The following is a 26673-nucleotide window of genomic DNA, read 5'->3' as shown; positions in this document are numbered from 1 at the left end:
CGCTCTGGACCTTCGACTCTCTTAATCCTCCCCTCTGATATTGATACTTCATTCTTTCAACTTTCCGCGGGATGTCTGATTTGGATGCTCGTGAGGTTTCGGCTGCAGCGGGTGTTTTTGATGATTCTGTCGCCGATTTAGGCATTTATCCTGCACAGCCAGACACGGATTACAAGGTGATACAAGAATGATAATGCGGGTTAGATAATAACAGAAGTGTTTCAACAGACCAGGATTAGTTTAAATATCATTTTGGCTAACAACTTGATTAACTTTAGCAGCATCATATTCCTGAAGATTTATGACTATGCATTATCACTTTCGGATTTTTGGATTAATTTTCAACAGAGGCAAAACATGAGAAGTTTGAATTTGAAAAAAAGATGCAGTTTCTGGCTAAACTTCTGGAATGAATCCTAAATTTCGGATGTTCGAATAACACTTTATAAAAAAGGAGATGCAGACTCCAAGCGTTTCGAATTTCGCGCATTTGCCTATTTGATTTACACATTTTAAATGACCATACGCGTTAAAGCGTACTTACCTGATGGGAGCGAATGACGAGAGATTGCCCGACCTCGTCGCGCGAAGTGAACGGACGATCCTGCAAAGTTTGAATCCCAACGGTTATCCTTCCTATTTAAATTTTCGCGGTTTGGAGGATGAAAGAGGATTTATCAATTTCACATGGTTCTATCCCTAGCAATCTGAATTTTAAATGGTTGACGGGAGGGTAATGCGGCATCTTACCTCCTTGTTTTCTGGATTTGAGAGCTCTTTCAAATTTTGAATTGCATTCTTTCTAACTTTGGATTTTGACAAATTTGGAGGCTTCGGATTTAACCTGGCTTTACTCGGTCTGCACGAAATTCGGAGCTTGGACGCTATTTGCAACCATGGAGATCTCAACTTGCTCGTTCAGTTTCTAAAAAAAAAAAAACCTTCGCACTTCCCCTTCGCGGCTTCGCGTTAAAAAGCTTCGGTTATCCGTTAAAAGGGTGCGGTTTGCGCTAAAACTGGCTTTGCTTTAAAAGCTTTGCGGACCTCGGTTGTTTAATACTCCGTTTTGCGCTAAAACTGGCTTCGTGGTTTAAAGCTTTGCGGACTTCGGACCTGGGGTTGGAAATGTGAGCTCCATAACTTCACTCTCCATTAAAGGGTCCGAAACTCGGACTTTCGGACTTTCGCCTCCGCGTTTATCTTTGCTCTCCGCGTTAAAAGGGTCCGAAACTCGGACTTTCGGACTTTTGCCTCCGCGTTTATCTTTTCCTTCGCATTTTTCCTCGGAGCTTAAGTTGGGAGTAGTGAGCGCATTAGGTTTCAAACTTTGCCTTCGCGTTTTTCTCTTTGATCTGGCCTCCGCGTTTTAAAACTTCGGAGCTAAGCGCCGAAAGTGATTGCCTTCGTTTTTAACTTTCACTTTCGTAAAAGTTCGGACCTGGGGTCCGAAAAGTGATTCCCTCATATTTTTAAACTTGAACTTTCGCCAAAGTTCGGACCTGGGGTCCGAAAAGTGATTGCATGATGTTTTTAAACTTGACTTTCGCCAAAGTTCGGACCTGGGGTCCGAAAAGTGATTGCATGATGTTTTTAAACTTGACTTTCGCCAAAGTTCGGACCTGGGGTCCGAAAAGTGATGATCTCTTTTATGTTTTAAACTTGAATTTTCGAAAGTTCGGACCTAAAGTCCGAAAAGGGATTGCATTCGGTTTAAACTCCGTTTTTTTTTTTTTTTTAAAAACTTCGCTCTGGGGTCCGAAAGATGCCTCGCGATATATCTTTTATCTTCGTTTTTAAAAGTTCGGAGCTTAACGCGTTAAAAAGACACCGCAACCTTGGACCTAAGCGCCTTTTCGGGCTTTCGGACCCAATGCATCCTTTTTAGAACATTCCGCCTTCATTAAAAATTTCGGACCTGAGGTCCGAAATCGTTCTCCTATACTTGTGATCTTGGGGGGGGGGGGAATCTGCTCCTTAGAGAAAATCTGGAAACTTACACAGAATGTCGGACCTCCCAGCAACTTCGCCAGACTCCACAAATTTGGACTTGGGAGGCATCAAAATACCCCGGCACTGGGCCGAGCAATTTGATCCTTTAGGAGGCAAAAATCATCTTTTGCCCGTTCCTCGCAAGGGTCGGGTAGCAAACTTTATGCAATTGGCCTTATAGCTCTGGGTTGGCGGGGTCCGTTGGTTCTTACCATCTTACGTCTATCCAAGGCAATCTTTTAAAATTTTGGAACAAAGCTTTCGGCATTCACGCCCGAAAGCCAGATCAATCAGGAGGACTCATTGGTTCATTACTCCAACGTCGATCAGCTTATGGACTGGTCACGAACTTGCTCGAAGAGACACGAGAAACTCTGCTTGGATCCTCGGGATAACGATAAAAAAAAACTCAAAACAGGAAAGGGGGACCCTGTCGGCGACAGGGAGCGTGTGCAACGCACAACAGAATCGTAGCTTTGTTAGATGCAGACTAGCTTGTTGTAAACGTAAGGTCCCTTGTGTTATCAGCAAAACACATCAAACCGTTGAGTTATCCTGCAGTCAAGAACTGACATTTGGAACCTTGAGGTTGTTCCGTTTGATCATCTAAACCGGTATTAGGGATTTCCTTATTCAAGAGAGGATAGGATACTTAGCATTCTATTCTGCGTTGAACGAAGAGAGTCGGAGCACAACTTTAGCCACGTTAACACTTCCCTTTCTAATTTGAAGAGTGGTTCTGTTGAACATTTGTTCCATTTGGTATTTGCACTAAAAAGTGAGAATTAAAATGCTAACAATTACCAATGAATTGTTCTTTCATATTTTTGTTGATTTCCCTTGACATTGGAGTGATTTACTTTGTTACTTGGACATTGAATTAAGATGCTCTAAGTTAACAACATGGATTTAAGCTTCCCATGAGTAAAGAGACCCTTGAAAAGGCCATTGTGAAGTGGATATGCTGAATAGTGGACCTTGATAAAGAAAAGATGTTATATGAAGCTTTGGTACTAAGATGCTAATTTCTAGAAATTTAATTGTTATAAACTCATCCGTAGGCCATGCTTTATATTGTATATTATTTTCATCATTCCTTTTCACTTTGAGTTTATGACTGAATATTGGGCTAGAAAACTGGTCTCTTAAGTATCTAGTTGATGAATGATATGGATTTGCTTTGATGACAACTATTGAATTACTTTAGAGGAATGTACATGAGGAATCTCCATCTTGAATTTTTTGATAGATGACTTATACAAAAACAATCTGTTCTATATGTTTTTCATTCAGCTCGCATAAGTGGGCTTAGGGTGATGTTTAAAGCATATCTGATACATTTTTCTTTAGTTTGGAGTTTTAAATAGCGTTCTTCATTGGGAGGCAGATGGATATTTACTGTGTGCAGTCATAGGTGGATTATGATATGAATTTGATGTTGTTCTTTTATATTATATATTATTATATAAATATGGATATAACAAAATTATGTTGAGCCACATACCAACCGCCAATGTGGGATGAAGCAGCAAATGTCAAGTGGTACTAGTACTGATATTAGTGATCACTAGGTTAGAACTCATCATTCTATGCAAGGTCTAAGAATGATCATTTTCTTTTTGTCCACCATAATTAGATTGGCTTGTTGAGTTTATTTTAATTTGTATATACAAATATATAATTCCTTTTATGGTGCTTTTGTATATCTGTAAAATTTTATTTTATTTTTTCCACTGTACATTTGAATCGATTTCAAATGAACACTTCTATAACATTGGAATTTCAATTGAATAAATCTCATTGAAGTTGGTGAGAATGATATTAACAGAATATGGTATTATTTGTAATGAAGGGGAAATTTTTCTCAATGTGTTCTAACTGTAGACCTACATTATTCTGTAGGAAACGTGCAGAACTCGATGAATCCGTTCCAGATGCTGAGGTTAGATCAGCTAAGTTTGCAGAGAGGTATCCATGAGAATATATTTCTTTGGGAAATGCAATTTTGAAATCCATGTGATTTGATGTCCCAATCTTTGCCTTATATTCATGATGCTGTAATGTTTATGATATACATTTACAAATATAGGTAGGTCTTTCGTTTCAGATAGCTTTAACTTCTGCAGTGACTGAGAGTTTTGGAAAGCAGAAAGGGACAGGAATGTTAATAACGGAATCTTTATGTAACTTGCTTTTGCCTAGTTCTTGTTCATTAAAATAAGAGAGAAATTATTATAGGTTTTGGAATAAATAAGAAACAGTCGATGGTTTGTTTGTTATAAAAAAGCTTCGTAACAATAATTCATCGTTGGATTACTCTTGAGAGAAACTCTTTGAAAGGTTATTAGTCAATCTTTCAAGTTATTGTTATATCTGTTCATATGATACTTGGAAGATCTCATTACTTTTATCATAATCGCTTCCTTAATTGGGCATATTTTACACATTGGGAAATTTAGCTTTGTATAAATTTATAACTTTCTATTTGAAATAATTCCGGTATTATGAATATCATCATACAAATTAAGACATATTAATTCAAATATGAACCACACATTTAATAAATTAATGCATATTGTTGCCTTTCCACACGGTTCTTTATTGATAGTGCAATTTCATTTTTTTATGGAGATGAGTTAGCATCTCACATTTTCTGAGACAATAGTCTCTTAACTATCTATTGTATATTTATTGGTACGAGGAAATGATCATCACACAAGAAAGTTGATTCCAAGATTCATAATACCATCATCAAGGCTGGACTTATAGGAAGGAAAGCACAAGTCAAGCCTGAAAAGTAAAACAATTTGAGTTGATTTATATTGTCAACAGAAGTATTTCAACTCCATGGAGAGTGCTATAGCCCTAACAAAGCAGACTCTGATGCCCTAAGCTTTGTCTTCTATTCATGTTGCAGTAACGTTTATCGTATACATTTACAAATATTGGTAGGTCTTATGTTTTACACAGTTTAACTGCTGCAGCGACTATTTAGAAGTTTCAAATGGAGAAAGGGATGAGAATGGTAATGGCAGAATCTTAGTGTAACTTGCTTGCGTGTTGTTCTTTTTCATTGAAGTAAGATAGAAATTATTATAGATCTTAGAATAAATAAGAAACAGATTGATGGGTTAGTAAGTTATAGTAAGGCATCATAACAGTATTCCATCTTTGAATTACTTTATTGATAACATCGTGCATGTTTATTGGTACATCATAGAGTTTATTGTTGTGTCTGTTCATATGATATTTAGAACATCTCATTACACAATGGCTGTAATGTCCCCTTTTCGGTCCATTTCAACATTCTTGGAAAGTTCCAAAAATCTTGAAGAGTGCAAACTTTATCGAAAAATAAGTTTGACAGTGGCAGTGAGTTCAAAATATCAAGATGAGTCCATTGGTACTTTCTGGATGCAGTTTCGATGTTATGGGAGCACTCCACACTTTTTTGAGAAGTCTGCTATTTTTGGGAAGCACCGATTTTCATAATGTTCAATATCTTGAGAGCTTAAGAATATTTTGGCGTGGTTTGAATTCATATTTGGTCCATTTTAATATTTTTTTTAACTTTGGTGGTTGGTTTGAAAATAATTAAATAATTAAATGATTAAATATTTAAGTTGTGAAGTAGAAAATTAGATTACAACTTACATTAGTTATTAAAAAAAGGAATTGTTATGGAAAAATAAAAGTGAATTATTGCTGGGCTCAAAAATAAAGTAAAATTAAAAGGTCACTCACTTTAGGCAGGAAATAAAAAAGCAACTTATGTTTATTTATTTATATTAAAGAGTGGCCAACATCATAAAGTGTTTTTAAAAGAGGGCCAAACATGATAATACTAGGCATGGTGTACAAAGTGGTGATTTGGAAGGTTGACTTAAAAAAATATTAAAAGTGACTTAGAAAATAATGATTAAAAATAAAATATCATATTAAAAGAGTTTGAAAATTGCTTTATTTTTATTATTGAAGGGAAAAGTGAATTAAAAGAAAAATTATTTTAGCTGCCCTAAAGGTGCCTATAAAAGAAGTTTTTGAGAAGAGGATTCATTCTTGACATTTCATTTAACAAACCCCAGTTTGGAGAGATTGAACGTGGTTCATTCTTCAGTCAAAGGACAAATAATTTTTAGGCAATCAGTTTCATGGATGTAAACCCACCTAGCTAATTGAGTGGATCATGTAGAATTCACTGTTGTGCTAAACATTTGTGCCATTGGATTCTGCAGTGTTTTTGATCTTGAGATTTTATTTGTAGGTTTTGCTAGGTTTGTAGTTTACAAATTTATTGAATTTTGCAGGAAAAAAATAAATTTGTAAGAAAAGATTATTTTTTATTTGATTGGTAAGGGGCCGAAGGCGTAGCTTTTGATTGGAGCTATGAACCAGTGAGGCCACATTATTGAGGGACCTCATCCTTACAGCTGTTTGGCATTAACACATTTATATCTCCTTTTGCCATCCTCCACTCTTCATATCTCCCTCCACTCCTTATATCTCCTTCATCCTTATCTCTCCAGGGCTTGGCCAGGAGGGATTTGAACTTGAATCACAACATTCACACTGCTTGCAACTAACGGTTGCACTGTGGGGTCAACACCAAGAAAAGATTAATTGTTATTCTGTTGATCATTCTATATTAAATTCCTATTCTTCCAATGCTAGCCACTATTTGAATGATGATGTCATAAGTGATGAAGTGTAATGTTGAATACTATTTGTGAGATTTTGGTGTGTGTTACAGTGATCTGCAACTTGTATAGAGGCTGCGCTGGAATTTATGGAGGTATAAAGATGTTAGGATAAGGTGACATTAACCTTGCAATCGTAAGCCATTCATGTCTCCATGTCCTTTGGAATGTGTTCCCTAAGACATGTGAGGAAAATATTAAATATTTGTACTTTATGGTTATTTGTAATTGCATTTTCAAGAGGTGAACATGAAGAGGTGATAAATATAAATCAAAATGGATAAAATACACTCCTTCCCATGTCTATAATGAGACATGAAGTGTCATGCATAAGGAGATCAAGTCTGGGAGGAGAAAAGTTACACACCTTGCTTTAACATCATTATGGAACATACTAGATTTGACAGATTATGAAACAAGAGTCAATGCTATAATAGCTGATAGATATCTCAAGTCTCATTGGCATAAGAAAGTTCTGAGACATGATTGCAATTTAAAACACAACAAATTCTGGTGCTTTTTTCCTTTGTGTTTGCTTAACAATTTTCCAAACTGAGAGGAATAAATGATTAATCATGTGCAATGGCAAGTCATTGAGATGCATTGAGCAAAACGTGAGAATGGATTGCAATCCTGTCCATTGTTGTAGTTTCCCTTTTTGGGATATTCCTGATTTTTGCCCTAAAACAATTCCAACTTAAGATAAGGATTACAATATATTTATAAATATAATTTTTTTCAAAAATGAAGAAATTTTATTATAATTTTCAACTTAAAATTCTTCGAATAATTCAGAAGATAGAAGTTATCTTGATTTTCTATATTAATTCTCCTTCCTACTGTCTTGTTGAAGATCTTAATACTCAGATCAATAAATTAAAGTATAAATCTTGCAGCCATTTACATTGTGGATTCCTTGGAAAGGCTTTCAAATGGCAATTATCAAGGCTGGTTGTCCTCTAGTTGTTGAGAGTATGGAAGGTGGGCCACACTTTCATCTCTCAGGTCAACTTGGAGGCTTGCCGTCCTCTTTGATCAGCCCCAAAGCATGGAAGGCTTTCCACCCTTCCAACTATTGTTCAACTTGATAAGAGCATGGAAGGGTGGGCATCCTTTCATCTCTCATGGACTTGGAAGGGATTTCGTCCTTCTTATCTGCAAGACACATCTGATAAATTCAAAATTGTTTTCTCAAGGAATTTGCTAGATTATTGCTGATTGCTTGATTTCTCTTTATTGTCAGTTTTTGAGGGATTGATGAGTGGATACTTAATTAAGGTTGGAATGGATCGATTCTTGAATAATTGATATTTGAATTATTGACACTTGTATAATTGATTGGTTGATGAATTGCTGTTGAATGATTGATATTTGTATGACTGATTGATTGATTGAATGTATTCATTTGATTTGATGATTTGAGGTATTGGTGAGTAATGATTAAGTAATTGTTGATTAGATGATTGATGAGTGATGATGTAATGAATGCTGGTTTGATATATTGGTGAAAGATGATTGAATGAATGCTGATTTGATATATTGGTGAATGCACTTTGTGAAATGCACACAGGCAATACTGCTGGGGGGGGGGGGGGGGGCGGTGGACGTGAACGAGTATCACAGTTCTTTTTTTTAAATTTAAAATTTGAAATCACATAGAACATATAATGAACAATCATAAAGACACACCGGAATTCTCGTGGAAAACCCTTTTGGGTAAATAACCACGACATCAAAGACTATCATTAATACAAATGGGAACCAACCCAAGATTACAAATGAGGGCACCGACCCTCCTCAAAGAACCAACTTCGAGAAACTGAAGCTCCAACTCCTGTCCATTAAGTCACCAACCCCAGTTCCAGCGCAAAATTACATGTACTGAGTATTATATATACTTTTTCAGATGTAATGTCCCCACTTTAGCAGTTGACCAAGTGTATGTGCGTTAGCCTAGCTCTACATGGTCTCGAGGGCTAATGAAGGGTTTAAGGGGATCCTGGAGTGTTTTGGCCTAGTCATTTCAAGTTTAGGCCAAAACGGAGTTGATTTACTTAGTTTCAGGCATACTTACTATTTTTAGTAAGTCAGCAGGACACAATGAAGGCTAGTTTTGGTGATTGGATTCGACACTCCTCGGCGAGAGCTTTCCGACGACCTATCACTCGCGCTATTCGGAGTTCGATTGCTAATATATTTTAATGCCTGAAGTGTTATTAAAGTAACATTTAATTTAATTGTAAAATATTAAAGTGTTACTTTAATATTTATTTTATGGGGATGTGTGCAAATCAAAGGGGCACCCAAGGGAGACATAAGTGAATATTTTAATATGTTTTATATTGCACATCTTTTATCCCACATTGCTCAAGTGAGTTGGGTCGACCCTTGGAGAAAGAATAAAAGGAAGCTTTTGTGGCTTCATTCAGCATGTTGAATATGAGAAGAAATTGATGTGTGAGTTGCAGATCCGTTCTTGGCATTAGAGGACGTCTATCTTCTTTTGTGACATTCTAGACGTCATTCCCTTGGGGTTTGGCCTTTGGAATCCATTGCTATCAACTTCATTAACAGGCAGATTGGGTGCATCTCTAGCTATAGGCAGATTTGGTGTTTTGCTCATACCTTCTCCACTTCTTGACCAATGCTTATGCCATTCTGAAGGGATGATTTTATGAAGATATTGGACTGATTGAAGACTAATTAATACTGTAGCAGCACTGTAGCGCAGCACTATTCATGTTACTGTAGCATGGCACTATTCACGCTACTGTAGCGTGGCACTATTCACGTTACTGTAGCATGGCACTATTCATGTTACTGTAGCAGCAAGATGGGAAGTCATTGCTGGAATATTATGTCAAAAATGCTGGAGTATTTAGCGAGTTGAAAAATCTGCTATGTATTTGATTTTAATAATTCTGGAAATAATATCATATCAGCAATAGTTCAATCTTCATATTGCATATTATTGTAATTTCCTTCTAGTTCATGTTATGTGATTTCAAATCTATGCAAAGACTTAAAAACAAACAAACATTTCATTTCCGAAGCTATAAGGAGATTTAAACATTAAACGGAGAAATAAGGAGTTGGATGCAAACTGTTTGACTAAATTCCTATTAGTAGTTGGTTTAGTTTTTGGGCATTCTAGGGTGTCCATTACATCATATTACACACAACACTCATAAAACATAAACGGTACTCCCCAAACATATCTCAGACGATCACACATCACAGTCCAGCAGTACTCTTCAAAACTGTGTCAATTCATGAAGTTTATTTTATATCTATGTATCTATCTTTCAAAGAGATGAATATCATATCGGCTGAATGAAACATCATTCCCAAAAAATATCATACCAATCAACAAAGACTACAAATACTTCATATACTTTTTATTGATTTTTATCAAAAAACAAATCATGATCATCGCATATCCAAAACAAATCTCAACAATCATAACTTCTGTATTCCAACTCATACTCCATTATCGAGCACCCAATTTAGTCACAATGCCATACATTTTTATTCACCAACCTGAATAATTTGGTGCCATAGCCAGAAAAGAAAAACGATCAATAATAAACGTATCATCATGTTTGTTAAAACAAATATATTCTGAAGCTGCCACCGCTTATTAAAAAGCAATGCATCGCTTTGACCAGATTAAATACAAACAAATCTTTCAAATAATGCCCAGCCAAAACAAAAAAAAAATTGCCTCCTTTTTTTTGAAATAAAATGAACTTCTACGTGCCTGTTCCATTCCAAAAGTAATGTCAAATACAAGTAAAATAGTCACGATATTTGTTTAAATACTTTTACCAGACCAAACTGATGGGTCACAGGGGCAGAAAATGTTTCCAGAAAGGAATATCATCTGACAAAGAGGCATCAACCAACTACGAAACTGTCAGCTGCTGTTCTAGCATGTAAATTAATATATGTCGATACACATTGTAATGTCCCCATTTCCTAGGTCAGTATCTTTTGCAAGGGTTAGCCTATTGATATGAGTCCCCGTAGGCTAATATAGTGGATAGGGGACTTACACAGTGGAACAAGAGACTTTGGGGAGCCTTATGAGTCATTTATGGAGTTTTGAGCTAGTTTCCGATTTTTTAGGAAGGTCTCCTATATATTTGGGAGTGACTATTAGTTCACTTGGAGTTTGGGGAAACATAGCAGGGGACATTGGGAGCATCCCTAGTTGTTTGAGAACCATCTCCTAAATTTTAGGGAGGTTCTTATTTTTTAGGAGCAGACTGGTAGTCAGTCACCTTTGGACCTATTGGTGTGTGTTTTATCATTCACCGAACACAGAATAAAATGTCCGATGACACTCTATCCTCACTTGAAAAATCACCGCTTATGCTAAAATTGCAAGAAGATCATATGGCGATTCCAAGGTTTCTTTTGTCAAGTCTTGACGTGTGGATAAGTTCAATGGGCGTTGTGATATGCTAGTAATATAAAAAGAGACTTACGCTTCAACTAGTATCATTCACAAGCTGGACTTAGGCGAATTTATCAGTAAATGCTCTTTGTTTTTGGATTTTTTGGTTTGGGATTTAAAAAAAAAAAGATAAAAAGGATAAGGGGTTTAGGGATTTTAACTACTGCTAAAAACTCAAGAGATGGTGTAGACTGGGTGAAACCAATAAACAACACTTTGTTTCGCCACTCTTGGACAACTACGCAAAGCATGTGCAATCTTCTAAGGTTGTGCTCAAGATTTTCACACTTATGAACAATACCAACAATTGAACAATATTACTCGAAGTAGATGTTAAGCATCCACATCAAAAGCTTAGGCTAACTTTACACATTGAATGAAAATCATTCATCCAAAGAAAGTATTAGCAAAAATTTCACAAATCTAAACTATCAATCCTTCATTCATCTAACAACTTCAAAGCAAATTACTCAAAGCAATTCTATTCTAAGTGTTGAAGAAAATATGCAACCATGCAACCACTTGATAACAATAAGACTTCAAAACAATACTGATAATGAACTTTTTATTAGTCAACTAGCTCTACGCAACAGTTTCATAAATCTCTCCACACTGAATGAAATGAGAGAATGAGTTTATATAGAGTTTCTGAAAACAAATGAATGGCTGAGATCAATCTAAGATCAATGGTCGAGATTAAGACAACCTAACTCTAATTAGGGTTTCCCAAAATAAAACTAATATCCAGTGCATGCAAGACAAGTGGCACAAGGCGCTATCTTTTAGGATTGCGCCCCCTTCTCCTGTTGAGAGGCAGAATGTTCAATGAACTTGGACACAATCCGATCAACCTCTTCCATTGTGACATGTGGCAGCATACTGATCCTGAATTCCAATCCTTCCAAATCATCTGCACATATAGCAAAATTGATTTCCCAATCTAGTTCCTTGTCTAGTCTTGCCTTCATGGAAGCAACTGAATTATCCAAGTCTTCAGCTTCCCGCTTCTTAGTAGTTGGTCCTAAACTGATTGTAGTGATTTCATATTCATGGGGACCAATATTTCCCTTTGCCTTGTGCACTTTTGGCACATCAATTTGCACTGTCTTGTAGTCAGCTTCATCTCTCTGGATGGTGGAAAACGTTTTGGCTGGCTTCTTTGTGGCAACCTGTTCTAATCTGGCCAATAAATTTGCCATATCATCCTCTTCTTGAACTTCTATTTCTTGTGATTTTACTTTCAATATTTCCTTCAACCAATCAAGAACAATGGGCTGCTCAATGCCTTCCGCTTCCTGATTGCCTTCTTCACATGTGATACCCCCAAGGGCGGAAATCATTCCTTGAAATTCACCTTCCTCAACATCCATTTCATCATTCGACTCCAATACTTTTGTGCTGGTAGGAGATGGAGGTTGCCCATCTTCCTGATGGATTGACTCTACGTTTTCTCCATGAACTGGGGAAGGTATTTCTGTCTCTGCCAATGACTCATGAATGGCCAATATGTCATTTATGTTTGCTGATGCAGTTTAACGAGATGGTTGTAGCCTTTGTTTCTTCTGAGCAGGTCCTTCATTCACAACTCTTTTTAGCACTTTCAATTGGCCTGGCACTTTGAGATGCCTCTGCATTTGAAGAACATTCTTTTGCTTCACCCATTAGGTCATAAGTCAAGGTTATATTTTTCTGGATCAACTCACCAACTGGAATATTTCATAACTGGTTGCATCAAGGTGGTCAAGTCTGCATGCTCTGGTTCTGACCATTTTATAGGAGAAAGAGGTGCATGCTCATCAAAGCTAGGTTGCGTATATTCTGCATTATCTTCTAGCTGATCTGGCACAAGGAAAGGTTCAGTCAATCTGATCAAGTTTATTGGCAGTCTGGACCATAGTCTTTTCCTGATGTCAAACTCATTTGCAGCATTTGCCCAAAAATCTTTTAAGTTGACTCTATGTCTGTATATCTCTCCATTCACTGATCCAATATTACTGTAACGATCATAGTTAGCTTTGGACCGGTAGAATGTGAAAGGATACCATTTCATCTCTAGCTCGGTGCTTTCAGCTGCTTGTGCTATCAGATAAGACTCTTGCATATTTCCAATAAAGAATGGAAAGGTGATTGCTCTTCTGTCTTATTCTTTTGAAGCTTTGATATGTTTCTAGTTGTCTAAGAACTTCAAGTAGGAACATTTTGTTGGTTGGATAGATTGGAAGTTGGTAAGGACGATAGTCAAAACCTTGAACTCTTAATGTAACTTTCGGAAATTGAATAAACCAGGATCCATACTTGCTGATTAGACTTTTAGCTTTAGGAGACGGCCTTTGGTGAGTTCCTCCTTGTAGTGTCCTTGTGATATACATTAGGAATGCATCATTCACTCGCTTGAAATGGCTCTTCTCCTTAAGCTGCAGCTGTGGGTAACAGTCATAAGACTTGAAATCATTTTCCGCATTGCCAACTACGCCTCTACAGATTAGTCCAGAATATCTAAAATTTCTGGCCAATGAGTAGATAATGTAAGAGCTCATGGAGAATGACTTTGTTGTCTCCAAATTTATCAACTGTTCTTGAAGATTGTTGCTGATTATGCAGGACCACTTGAACATCTTGACTCCCGAGGTAATTTCATCAATGAAATAGTACATCCATGTCTTGAATGGCGCTCCCTGAGGGCTGCCCATTATCCTATTCAGCAGTAGGATGATATCACCATATTCGTCTTTGAAGTGTGGGCACAACAGATTCTTTGACACTTTCCCTTGGGCTCTTTTCTTTTCCAACCATGACTTGTTAATATTTGCCGCACAGAGTTCAGATTGGCTATCATAAATCCTCGTGGTATCCTCTTTAGTCTTGTAAGAGGTTTTATTGTAGTTTGGTATTCCAAATGTCTCTTGAATGGCTAACTCTGAAAGATTAGCTAAAACCTTTCCATTAGGTGTAATGATCTCTCTTGATTGTGCGTTGTAGTGTATAGCACACTCAACTATCAGCTCAACACATTCTTTAGCCGGTGGAAATCCAGCTGTTTGGACAATGCCATTTCTCATCATCCGACAAGCAATGGGTGTTGGCAGGTGTCCATCATGACCGTACATTCTTTTTTTGAATTCTTCTAAATCTACATGTCCAAGGTCAATGTTTGTGACATTCTTCCATTTAGATTAGATCTTGGATTCGAGCTGTACTCCTTTATTGACAAACTTTATTGGTGCTTTTTTGGAAGGTGCTCCTTTGGTGGTCATTAACCTGCATAACACATGAAAATTCAATATTATTTTCAAAATTTAATTCTGATTTTAGACCTTTTTACTTGGAAAATTTCACTTTCAGCTTGTCAAAAAGCTAAATTTCTGCAAAAAAGCAGACTGAAAGTAAAGAATTTGGTCTAGAAATTGATGAATTTCAAGAGAAATAAGACAATAATAGAAGAATTCAGTTAAATTCAGATTTGGATCATCGAATTTGATCTTATGACTGAAATCTACCTTCAATTCTGAAAATTCTGTCCAAAACTAAAAAAAGCCACTTTGTTTTATCTTCCCAACACTTATAAAATTTTACTCCTTCAAAATTCTTCTTCAAAAATCAACTTTCACAAAAATTTGAGAGAAAACTTTTTTTCAATTGCTCTCCAAATTTCCAACCTAAATAATGAATTTGAAAGTGACTGGTTGAAAATATATAGAGTTTAAGGATTTCAAAACTTAGAAGCTTCATCCTTGTGTTTTTTTGTTTTTTCTAATTTTTATTATTTTTTTGTGTTTTTAATGTTTTAAATCTTTCCAAAATGGAAAGTTTTATTTCTCTCTCAAAATTCCATCCTTAGCTAAGGAATCTTCTAGAACTTTCTTTCAATTTCTAAAATTTTCTGAATTTTTTGAAAATATTTGTAAGTGTTGAAATTATTTTCCCTTCGAAATTACTTCAAGTGCTGGAAAATATTAAAAATATTCAAGTGTCAAATTTTTATTTTCCAACCCGTTCGTTTGAATGACCCTCAATTTCATGTGCTTTTTGTCAAAATTATTTTTCCTTTAGCCAATTTTTGTCTTTCGCCATGGCAAGTTGATCGTCATGTCTAATCTTCAAATCTTGGGCAAATTTTCATGTTTGGCTTAGGCATCTTCACATATTCCATTTATGCCTAGGCAAATTTGGAATGTCTGTGTTTGATCAAACTTTCAATGTGTTTGGACAATCCACCTTAGGAAATTTTAATTTTCCTTAGGCAAATTTTCATGTTTTCTTTGGACTTTGGATAGGCACATGTTTGGACGTCCATCTTAACTCCTTTCCATGTGTATTGCTTTTCTTCTCTACAAGCTTGTCGTACTTTTCTACGTGGCGGACTTGAGAGTTGTTTGGACAATCTTCCTTTCAACTTTGATAGCTTTATGTGCTTTGTTTTTCTTTTCACACCCCTTGGGCGAAGTTCATGTCTACCTTGCCATCTTGCATATGCCTAGGTGGGATTTGCCAACCTTTGGACAAGGGCGGAGTTCATGAGTTTTATGCCATGTCTTGCTTGTGCTTTAATCCTTGGCGGACTCTATGTCTACTTGGACATAGGCGGACTTTGGAGGTCTCTTGCTAATGTCAAACTTGGCATGCTTTATCTTTTTCTATCTTTGAAACCTTGCCTTATGTTTTTCTTAGGCTGACTTTGCTTTCTGTTTGTCAAGGCGGACTTGGCTTAGTCCTTGCCATCTTCACCAACTTCAGTTGGGCGGACTTCAACTTCCCATTTGCCATGCTTTTTTATCATCCAACCTAGGCGGACTTTGAAGCTATCATGCCAACTTTATTTTAGCTTTGCCTTAATTCATCATGGGCGGACTTGAGGAGTTTTAGACATGTTATTTTATTCCAACTTTGTCATGCTTTTCCAAGGGCGGACTTGGACAGCCTTGTGCCAACTCGTTTTGCTTTTGTTACAAGTGTCTTGGTTTAGGCGAACTTGCATAGCATTATGCCAAGGCAAACTTGGCTAATGTTTTGCTAACTTCAATTTCTCCTAGGCGAACTTAGAAGTTTGGCAAACCATCCACACCTTGGGCGGACTTTGGCATTGTCTTGCCATATTCTCCTTTGCTTGAGTGGACTTGAGAGCTTGGACATCCAAGTTGACGTGCCATCTTCCAAGCTTCTAGACAAGGCGGACTTCAACCTTTGTCTGCCATTCTTCCCTTGGGCAAATTTTTCATCTAGACAACCATGTGCCATCCTTTTGATCTACTTCCAATGCCATCTTCAAATTTGATCAGCTATGTTCATGCCATGTTTATCTGGAACAAAACCCTAATTAGGATTTCTACCTTGCTTTTTGTACTTGGAGACATAGTTTTTCAATTTTGAAGACATGGGCATTGATCATATGGCTTAAGGAGTGATATTTTGGAACAAAACCCTAATTAGGGTTTTACCCCGCTTTTTACACTTAGAGACCAAATTTTTCGATTCTGACAACATGGGTAGTGATGAAATGCCCTGAGGAACAAAGCCCTAATTCTACTTTCGAAAAAACAGAAAAAAGCAAAAAACAAAGCAAAAAGCAAGCCAAAAAAGTTGCTTCCTGGATTGTGCCCAAAGTGCCAAAAACAAAACTCTCTAAATTTAGAAAAAAACAAAAAAATAGAAATTCCTAAAAATAGAAAGTTGTCAGAAATGACCCAAAGCAATTGTGATCCTCGTCCTTCAGACCTTTTAAGCACTTTGACAACGTTCAAACACAAATCTGAGCATGATTTCTCTATTTGGCTCGGGATGACTCCAAAACTCTTAACTCAAAACTCTCAGAGAAAATGGATTTATGAAACTACAGAGCAAGGACAAAACCCTAATAAGCAAAAACAAGGGGATCCCCATCTGCGATGGGGCGATGTGTGAAATAGGTCACAACAAGACCCACCAATATGTCGGTAGAATCGTTAGGGAGCTAGTGGAGTGAATTTCAGTCATTATGGATAGTTCCTTAGTATTTGAGGAGGATCCCTAATTTTTAGGGGAGACTGGCAGTTGGAGCACGATGCCTAGTCATCACCCCGGGTACCAGTGGCACCATCAGATTTTGGTTTCGGGGCGATTTCAGGGAATAAATCTGAATATTTAAATAACTTTAATATCTTCATTTTTTAAAATAAAATGCTTCAATAAAGTTATTATATTATTATTATAAAAAGGGGCCAAGTGGACCCCCTTGGGAGTCATGATGCCTAGGAGACATAACGTTGTTTTTAAAAACATAATGAAATAAAATTAAGTTGTGCATCTCCAAGAGAGTTCGAACCGATTAGAGAGAGCATATTCCAAGGAATAACCAAAGAATATGCCAAAAATGCCTTTTGGAGAGAATTTGATTCATAGGAAGTTAATAAAGTGGCTTTGGTGGGAAATTTGGGCATTGAAGAACTCATTCTTATAGCAGAAACTTGTTATTGGAGCCTTGTGCGGGGTTTTGGCAGTGATTGCAGAACTTTTGAGAATGTACACTCTCAGAAGATCGAATGCATACAGGTGTGTGACACCATCTAAGGATATTCTACAGGTCAATTTCTCTTTATCAGCTTATTTGGTGAAAGATGCAGTAAATCAGTCAGTGTAAAGAGCAGAATCGAAGGGGCAGGTTGAAGATCAGACCTCAGTATTGGCAGATCAGACTCCTGCTGTTGCAGATCCAGTAGTTACAGCAGCTTACAAACAGCCCGTACCACTTCTATGACAGGTCAAACTACTGCCAGCAGGAGTATTACATTATATCAGATTGTGATCCGCCATTTACAGCAGTAGTCCACAAATAAGTCATTAAATGTAGCAAGTGGGAATGTGAATTTGATTGTATCAGACCTGGTTATGCTGTTAAAAATCAGTCTTTAGACCTGATCCTTCACTTCATGCCAATTGGACTTGCATTTCAAATATTCTGGAGTTAATGGTATTTTAGAGAATTTTCATTGTATGCTTTCTAGTTGAAAGCAGCACTTGTTTCAGTTTACTTTGCAAATCCAGAATTTGGCATCGTTTTCAATCAATTACAAACAAAGAAACGAGACTCGAGACTTGGACCCGACTCGGCGAGGCCTACTCGTCTCAAGACTCGGAGTCGAAACTCGGCTGGACTCGGCAAAGTGAAAAACTCAAGAAATTTAGAGATTTTAAAAGATTTTGGACCCCAGTCTATGTCTCGTCGAGACTTGCCGAGTCTGGCCAAGTCCAGGCAAGTTTGGACCTGTGATAACCCCTTAGGTATCACCTGATGTAGAATTATTAAATAATATTAATATACTAAGAGGAAATAAATCATTAGATATTGATTAATTAGATAAGGTTATTATAAATAAATGCTTAGAATGTTAATATATTTAATATATAAAATAATAAAGGAAAAGTATTATTAAATAAATGATTAAAATGGAATGTATTTAATATATTAAATAATAAAGAAAAGCATTATTAAATAAATGATTAAACTGGAATGTATTTAATATATTAGAAAAGTATTATTAAATCTAATTATTAATACAACGTTGTAACTATACTACGAACTATTAATAAAAGTGTTATTAAAATTAAACGCTACAACTATGAACTAGACTACCCCCCGCACGAAGTGGTGCGACGGTAATCGCAGCCTGGGCTGCGACCACCGTCACATCCCTTCGCGCGGGAGGGACCCGTGGAGGGATGCAACCCTTCACGGGGTATAAGGAAGATCATCAACGCATAGAATTGGGGGGGGGGGGCAGAAGATAGAGAGATAGAAACTACAACGGGTAGACAGAGGACGGTAAAGGAAAAGAAGGGAGGTACAGCTGCGTCAGCAGAGCCAGAATAGGAGATTGGCATTGGCGCTACAGGTACGTATTTGTGTGTACCACACTGTTGACGTGTATTTTGTACACAATCATACACAGAATAAAATACCGACAGGCATCTTATCCTCTCTTGAGAAAATAGTCTCTAACTGCTGAAGATCTGCAAAAAGGATCAGTTAGATGGACTCCAAGGTTCTTTTAGTGGGGTCTCCACGTGTGGACAAGCTTTTTAGTGGTATGATGTGATTTGCTGTTTCCTCCAAGGCGTCTTACGGATTCCAAAAGCTCGAAGATTTTACTAAACTAAAAAGGAACTTTTCAAAAAAAGGCAAAAGGACAGGGTTTAAGGAAGTCTAATATAGCCTAACCCTACGAACGACTTAGCATGAATGAGATTTGGCAAGACTCAACCAACTTCAATTTTGCCATAAGATAACAACTCAATTGAAATTAGTGCGATCTTCTAAGGTAATAATGGTGTTCAATGCATCAAAGACCAAGGACACTACTACGAAGGTACATATCCTAGATACGAAAATGCTTGAAGGTTAAGGACTCAAAATGTTTTCCAGTCGACCACGCAAGGCGTTCCTACAATCAGCAAGAAGCTAGTGGTTTGGATTGCGAATCCTACCAAATATCAAATCTCACACTTAGTCTTTCAAATTAACAAACTACTTTGATTGAGCGTGATTCAAGTACATCCAACAACCATGAAGATAACTTAAGAAATTTGCAACAAAACACCATAACTTCAATATTTTATTGATTTCCAAGTCATCATATACAACAATTGCTTGAATTTCTCTCTTCAAGACTCAATCTTGCTACAAAATAAAAATTGCTTCTAACTCTAATCTCTCTATTACATCAACTATTATCTCTTACACTATTCACTATTTTTCTATTATTAAATGAAATGAAAAATGGGGGTATAAATAGCATCCCCAGTTACAATGAAAGGTCCAGATTGAAAGTAAATCAATGGACAAGATCATGACACCTAAACCCTAATTAGGGTTTGTTACAAATGACCTCCTTTTTACTGAACAATACTAAATACATAGCCAAATATTAAATTTGGCACAAAAATCTAGGAGGTATCAACCAATGAGAAATAAGACGTCATGTCATCTGTAACAACCTTTCATCTAGAATCTTATTCCCTTTCCAATTATCTTTCTTAGCATATGCAATGAATTTTGTCACGATTCCTTCGATTTCTGTGCTTGGAATCTCGGGAAGATTCTTGATACTCTCTTCTAAGTGGATAACCTGATCAAATGCATCTAGAAGAGCTGTGTCCCAAGTAGGTTCAAGTTCCTTTGTTCTATCAATCAGGAGCATGGTGGCATACATCTGATCATACTGCTCATCTGTAACATCTGCGTCCTTGCGAAAGATGATCTTGATTCTATCCTCAAATTCTTGTAAATCCACATCTGTCTCGACCTCGATCCTTCTGCCAAGAATGGTACGAAGTACCTCAAATACTCTGTCCTGGATTGGATTGATCACCTCCTCAACTTGACTACATCTAACACTGATGTCCTCAAAGAGAACACTCTTTATATGGAGTAAGGTTGACCACTGAAACAAACTGTGAGAATCACCTTCTAAGATCCTCTCTTGTGCTAAAATTCTTCTGGATGTGTGTCTTATAACTTTCAAGACAGGGATGACAACGTCCTTGGTATGGGCAAACGCTGCTACTGTTGCCATCAATCTGTGAATAATCCCAAGAACTTGGATAGCCTGGTGGGTGATCTTCGACATCCTTGTAACAAACTCAATGGCCACCGTGTGAGATCTATCCATCCAACCACATGTACGCTGGACCAGGTTCCTGAATCTTTCTGCTTCATTAATTGATTGAAGGGGCAATGCCTGCAATGGTGATCTAGCTGGATCCTGACGTCCCAAAGGTTCATTGATGTGACTGAAATATGTCCTCCATGCACCGACCTCTCTCTCAAGCTTTCTATTCTTTTCTACTTCTTCTCTAAGCTTGTCCTTCAATGCCTCAAATGTGTCGGTGGCATCATCTAAAGTCTGCTCTGCTGTGGATGGTCCTAACTCAATAGTCTGTATATGATAGTCTTCTGCTAGGATCTCACCCTCATATTTGTCTGCTGCCGGTGTAGCTATCTGCAGTTTTCTAGATCCAGTCTCATCTCGAATCATCTTGGACATCTTTGTAGCCTTCTTCTTCTCTGTTGTCATATGTGAACGTCCCACAAGGCTCTCTAAATCAATTGCACTGTCCTCGTCCTCAATTACGATCACCTTAGTCAATCTTTCCTTCAACCAATCTGGGATATTCGATCTTGTCTCTTGAACTTGAATTTCTTTATGTACTATTTCTTCTTGTCTGGGAGGAGATGTTACTTCGTTATCTTCTTCTAAATCATAGTCTTGGAGAGATCCATCGGATGAAACATGCTGTGCCTGTCCTTCCTCCTGTCTATCATTCTGTACCATCGATTCCATGGACTCTTCCACTCGAATTGTTCTATCCTCTGGTCTGGAAGAAGTACCTGGTGTTTGATCTTTGTTGGCACCTTGCTTTTTCTTGGAAGACTCTTTCTTTTCTGATCTTTCCTTTCTCTTCGAACCTCTCGAATGGAGATTGCCCTCACTGGCACATCGAAGGTTACCTTCACCTGAATTCCTAGGATTAGGATTGCCTTCACTAACACTGGCTCCACCTTCGGCTGGCTTTTCTTCCAAAGTAAAAGACATGGCTATGCCTTGTTCTCTCAACTTCTGATGCTGAACGTCTACCCATCTGCGAGTACAAGACAAGACTGGTGCCATCAAATCATCTAAATCCACGGCCTCGGGCTCATTCCAATTCAAACTAATCGTTTTACTTTCTCTATCATATGAAGATTGGATGTGCCTGCCGTTGTCCTGAGCTTGGTCGGCCACTCTGTAAATCTTACATTTCCTGATGAAATCCAAAGGCAATCTAGAATGTATCTTTCGTTTCACTTCGAGATCATCTAGAAGATTCATCATAAAATCTTCAATCTGGTACTCATGTCTAAATCTTCTACCGACCGTCTCCTCTAAATGTCCATGTGGATCAAAACTATTCCTCCAAGCAAAAGATGAAAAAGGATACAAGGCTAACTCCTTCTCTGCGTCATCCATGGCTAAGACATTAGGACATACCTCAACTGAATTACCCAAAATAATAGGTACCTGAACTCCATTCTGATGTCTGTGTCTGAATGCCTTCACATATGCTGCCAACTGCCTTGTTACTTCAAGTAACACAATTCTATCTGTCGGGTACCTCGGCAACATGTATGGAGGTAAAGGACATCCATGCACTCTAATGTAAGTGATCTTGGGAAACTGAATGAACCAAGCACCGTACCTCTTGATGAATTCCTGGGCATCCTGAGATAATCTGTTGTGAATCCCTCCTTGCAACGTCCTTGTGATGTTCATCGTGAAAGTATCATTGACTAACTTGTAGTTCTTCCCTGGTGGATGATGCAAGTAGGTATAGGATTCACAAGCTCTGACCTCGCCGGGTCCTCTTCCAATCACTCCCCTGTGAGGTAGTCCTGCGTATTCAACGCTCCTGATTAAGGCATAGATGACGTATGAACTCATGTGGAAGGACTTAGTAGCCCTGAGTCTTCTCAATTGTACGTCTAAGCAATGGCTAATTATCCTAGCCCAATGTATTGTACCCTTTCCTTGAACAATCACCTGGATGAAGTAAAACATCCATTTCTCAAAATAGAAGGCATGAGGTGCTCCTGTAACTCTGTTGAGCATGGTAATCAAATCTTTGTACTCCTCTTGGAAATCAATCCTGTGTGGTGTGTTCGGTACTTTGCTCAGACGGGGACGACTCTTAAGTAGCCAGTTCTTGTTGATTATGCTTAGGCAAGCATCTGGATCATCATCGTACACTGATCTGGCTCCTTCAATGCTCTTGTATATCATGTCCCTGTGCTCTGGAAGATGGAAGGCTTCACTTATGGCTTCTTCTGAAAGGTACGCCAAAGTGTTTCCCTCATTGGACACAATTGTCCTGGACTGTGGATTGTAATGACGGGCACACTCGATCATCAACTCGTGGCACTGAATGGTTGGAGGAAAACCGGCCGCCTTAATGATGCCACTCTCTATTATTCTCCGGGCGACAGGTGATGGCTTGCCGATGTAAGGGACCTCCCGGAACTTCTTCGTGCTAAAGTTCCCCAAGTTTGTATCTCCAATGTTGCTCCACTTGGACACGATCTTGGTCTCCACTTCTTCGGTCTTCTGATCTTCTTTCATGAGAGCCAAGCGGCTGGTGGATGCTCCCGCCTTTGGGGTCGCCATACCTACACAACATTTCATTATAAGAAATAGATTTTGCAATAAATAACGTAAATAAGAGAGATAAATTTTAGGAAACCTCATGATAAGTCTCTAGAGTTATCATTTCCTAAAAAAAACGATTGAGCTAAGAGATTCAAAATTCAAAATTTCAAAATTTGAAATATGACGATGAATGAATAAAGCAATACTAATAAATCGCCATACCTCGATAGAGAGCTAACTCTAGAATGCAAAAAGAAAATTTGCCTAGGCAAAATTGAGGTATAAATTAATCTTCAATATGATCTCCTCAAAATTGACTTCGCCACCTCTGGAGAGAACGTGATCTTCAATTATCGCCTTGGACGTGGTCTCAAATAGATCTTTCAAGTTCGCACTTTGGCGTGGTCTTCAAATGGATCTTCAAATTCGCCTTGGTGTGGTCTCCAAGTCCTTAGCAAATTCGCCTCAATGTATCCTCAAGTTCGCGCTTGGTGTGGTCTTCAAATTCGCACCACCCTTGGTCTTCAACGTAATTCGCACTCTATACTTGATGATATACTTCGCATCACCTTTGGTTTGGATTCGCACCACCCTTTGATAACTAAGCGCGCCACCCTTGGATGAATGAAACTCGCACCACCTTTGAACACACTTCGCACTATATTCGCTTCTCCTTGATTCGCATGAAGAAAGGTAAAAATGATGTAGAAATGATAGTTTTTACCCCCCTTATATAGCGCGTTCATCCTTCACCCCTTAGGCCGACTTGATAAAAATAAAACCATTTTTTAAATGATTTGCAATGAAATGACAAGGCCGACTTGCCTAATTGAGCGCTCAAATCGATTTTTTATATTAATTATTAATGCCTTGCGTTTTTTTTAAATGAGAATTTCGATTTTTAATAAAGGCAAAATAATTAATAAATGTTTTAACGCCATATTAAATGCTAAATAAATGAGATTTTCAAATTTTAAATCGATTTTAAGGAAATTTGAATTGTTTAATTTGGCGCCAAAAATATGAAAATAAAGGGACGTACCTCATCGCTCTGGTCCCTTGGAGGGGGACAGGAGCGATCCATGATTTTGGTCTTGATTCTTGCGTTTTCAACGTTCAACTCCTTCATTTCCACGTTCCAAATCGATCATCTGGTGGTCCTTCGAATTTGAATTTCTTTCTTGTGCGAGCAAGTGCATCTCATGACCATTATCGCCCTGGTCCCTTGGAGAGGGACAGGAGCGATCCTAAGGTTTTTGCTTGAAATTCTCCATTTTGGTACGATCCTTTCCTTGCATCATCTTCCAAATGCCATTTAAAACCTTGTGCGTCCTTGTCTTAACGTGATTTTCAAAGAATATCATGTGTTTTGCCTAACATCGCCCTTGTCCCTTGGAGAGGGACAGGAGCGATCTCCATGTCTTCACGTTCATCTTGTATCTTTGACCTTCGAACTTCCATTGTAGGGCGAACAACACCTATACTCGTGTCCTTTGCGCTTATTTCCATTTGTCTTCATTATGTGTTTGGACGTATTAAAGGGACCATCGCGCTTGTCCCTTGGAGAGGGACAGGAGCGATCCATGATTTCTCCTTGATCTTGGCGACTTTAAACTTCGATCTCCTTTGCAACGTCTTTCCGACGATGTCCCTTACCTTGCTTATCCTCGCCTGGCTTTGGTCTTGAAGGAACGTGAGTGTTATTAATAGCATCGCCTTGGTCCTTGTCCAAAGGACAGGAGCGACGTGAGGCTTTTACATTATTTGGCGATGTTTGGACGTTCAACACTTTTGCAAATTATCTTCAAACGATGCCTTGGACCATATGCTATCTTAAGACGTCTTGACTTAGCTTGATCTTGAAGCAAAACAAGGAATCCAAAGCAAATCGCCCTGGTCCCTTGGAGAGGGACAGGAGCGATATGGTCCCTAGGTCCATTTTGGTGATTATTTAACGTTTGAAATCTTCATGCATCACCTTTCTACCTTTCCGTGGACCCTCTAAGACCTTGCGAAATCTTGTCCTTACGTAAATCTTGCTCAAAAATGATCAATACATCTAACATCGCCCTGGTCCCTTCCTGAGGGACAGGAGCGATCTATGTTATATGGTGTCAATTTCTTCATTTTAACGTCCCTTGAGTGTTTGCGCATGATGAAGATGCCTTGAAATGTCCCTCGCCACCTTGTCTTGACTTGTGTCGACCTTGAACTTTGGAGGAATGACCTTGAACTTGCGTAGGGAGTATTATCATCATTGTATCGCCCTGGTCCCTTGGAGGGGGACAGGAGCGATCCTTCCCTTGTGGCCACTATCTCACTTTGCCAGGTTCCAAGTTTATATTCAACGGACTCGTCCTTCTTCACTCTATTCGTCCATGCCTTGACATCATTTGTAACTTTGCAAGAAAAGCAATTATATCAAAAATCGCTCTGGTCCCTTCCTGAGGGACAGGAGCGAACTAGGCATTTAACACTGTTATGGACGTCCCAAAAATCTTCAATTTATATTCAACGCATTCATCTCATGTTTTCCCTTGTTTTTGAACGTAAACTTGCCTTGACCCTTGTCTGGATTTTGCATAATGAAGGAAATCGCTCTGGTCCCTGGGAGAGGGACGAGAGCTACAAGGTACCTCGCCCTGGTCCCTTGGAGAGGGACAGGAGCGATTTAGTCAATATAGGTCATTTTCCTTCGTTTTTGCATATCAAATTATATTCATTTGGCAAAGCATCCTCCCTTGGACGTCCTCAAATTGTTAAGTTTTCAAAATCTTGCAAGGACAAGACGAAATTTGAATTGTAGCTCCGGTCCTTCACTGAGGGACAGGAGCGATTTTCCCCCTGGAGGCATTTCTGTGCTCACGAAAATCTTCAATTTATATTCAATGGAAAGATATCGCCGTTCTCCATCACTTCAAACGTAAAATTTATATGGACTCTGCAGGGATGATGAGATATTTGAAAATGAGCTCCCGTCCTTCACTGAGGGACAGGAGCGATTTTACTCCTACAGGCCAAAATAACAAGATTTTACACATTTTAACACTTCACGAGGCGAAAACAAATCAATTCCAATGCCCAGGATCAAAATTCAAAAAAGGCAAAATTTGGTCAAAATATTCAATCGGACAGAAATTCACATTGACGGTCAACACTTAGACAAATTTAAGCTCTGCATGAACATTCCAATTGAAAATTAGACCATTTTGGCGAATTTATTGCATTCAACATTTGCATTCTAGAAAAGAAGCTCAAAAGCTCTCAAAAAACAACTGGATTTTGGCTTGAAAAGGCAAAATTTAAAACCCTAAGGCTTGGCCCTAAATCCAGACAACTAACTGACTAACAAAACCCTAAAAACGAAAGCGAAAAC

At 38.1% G+C, this 26673-nt stretch overlaps 1 protein-coding gene across 3 annotated transcripts in view; it reads left to right on the top strand.

Moving 5' to 3' along the window:
* Positions 1-26673, top strand: part of LOC131031986 (damage-control phosphatase At2g17340) — a 230822-nt gene that overhangs the window by 85371 nt on the left and 118778 nt on the right. For 2 of the 3 annotated variants that reach the window (XR_009372409.1, XM_059220164.1), the window contains exon 2: positions 3892-3957. Coding sequence is in view for 2 of the 3 variants with exons in the window: in XM_059220164.1 (XP_059076147.1) it covers positions 3892-3957 (66 nt within the window). In the remaining variant the exon portion in view is untranslated. The remainder of the gene's footprint in view (positions 1-3891; positions 3958-26673) is intronic. The other variant, XM_057962861.2, reaches the window with a different exon arrangement.

Source organism: Cryptomeria japonica, chromosome 4 (assembly GCF_030272615.1).
Source record: "Cryptomeria japonica chromosome 4, Sugi_1.0, whole genome shotgun sequence".
Classification (NCBI taxonomy): domain Eukaryota; kingdom Viridiplantae; phylum Streptophyta; class Pinopsida; order Cupressales; family Cupressaceae; genus Cryptomeria; species Cryptomeria japonica.
Note: the sequence above shows the minus strand (reverse complement) of the source record. Positions and strands in the feature narration are given on the sequence as shown.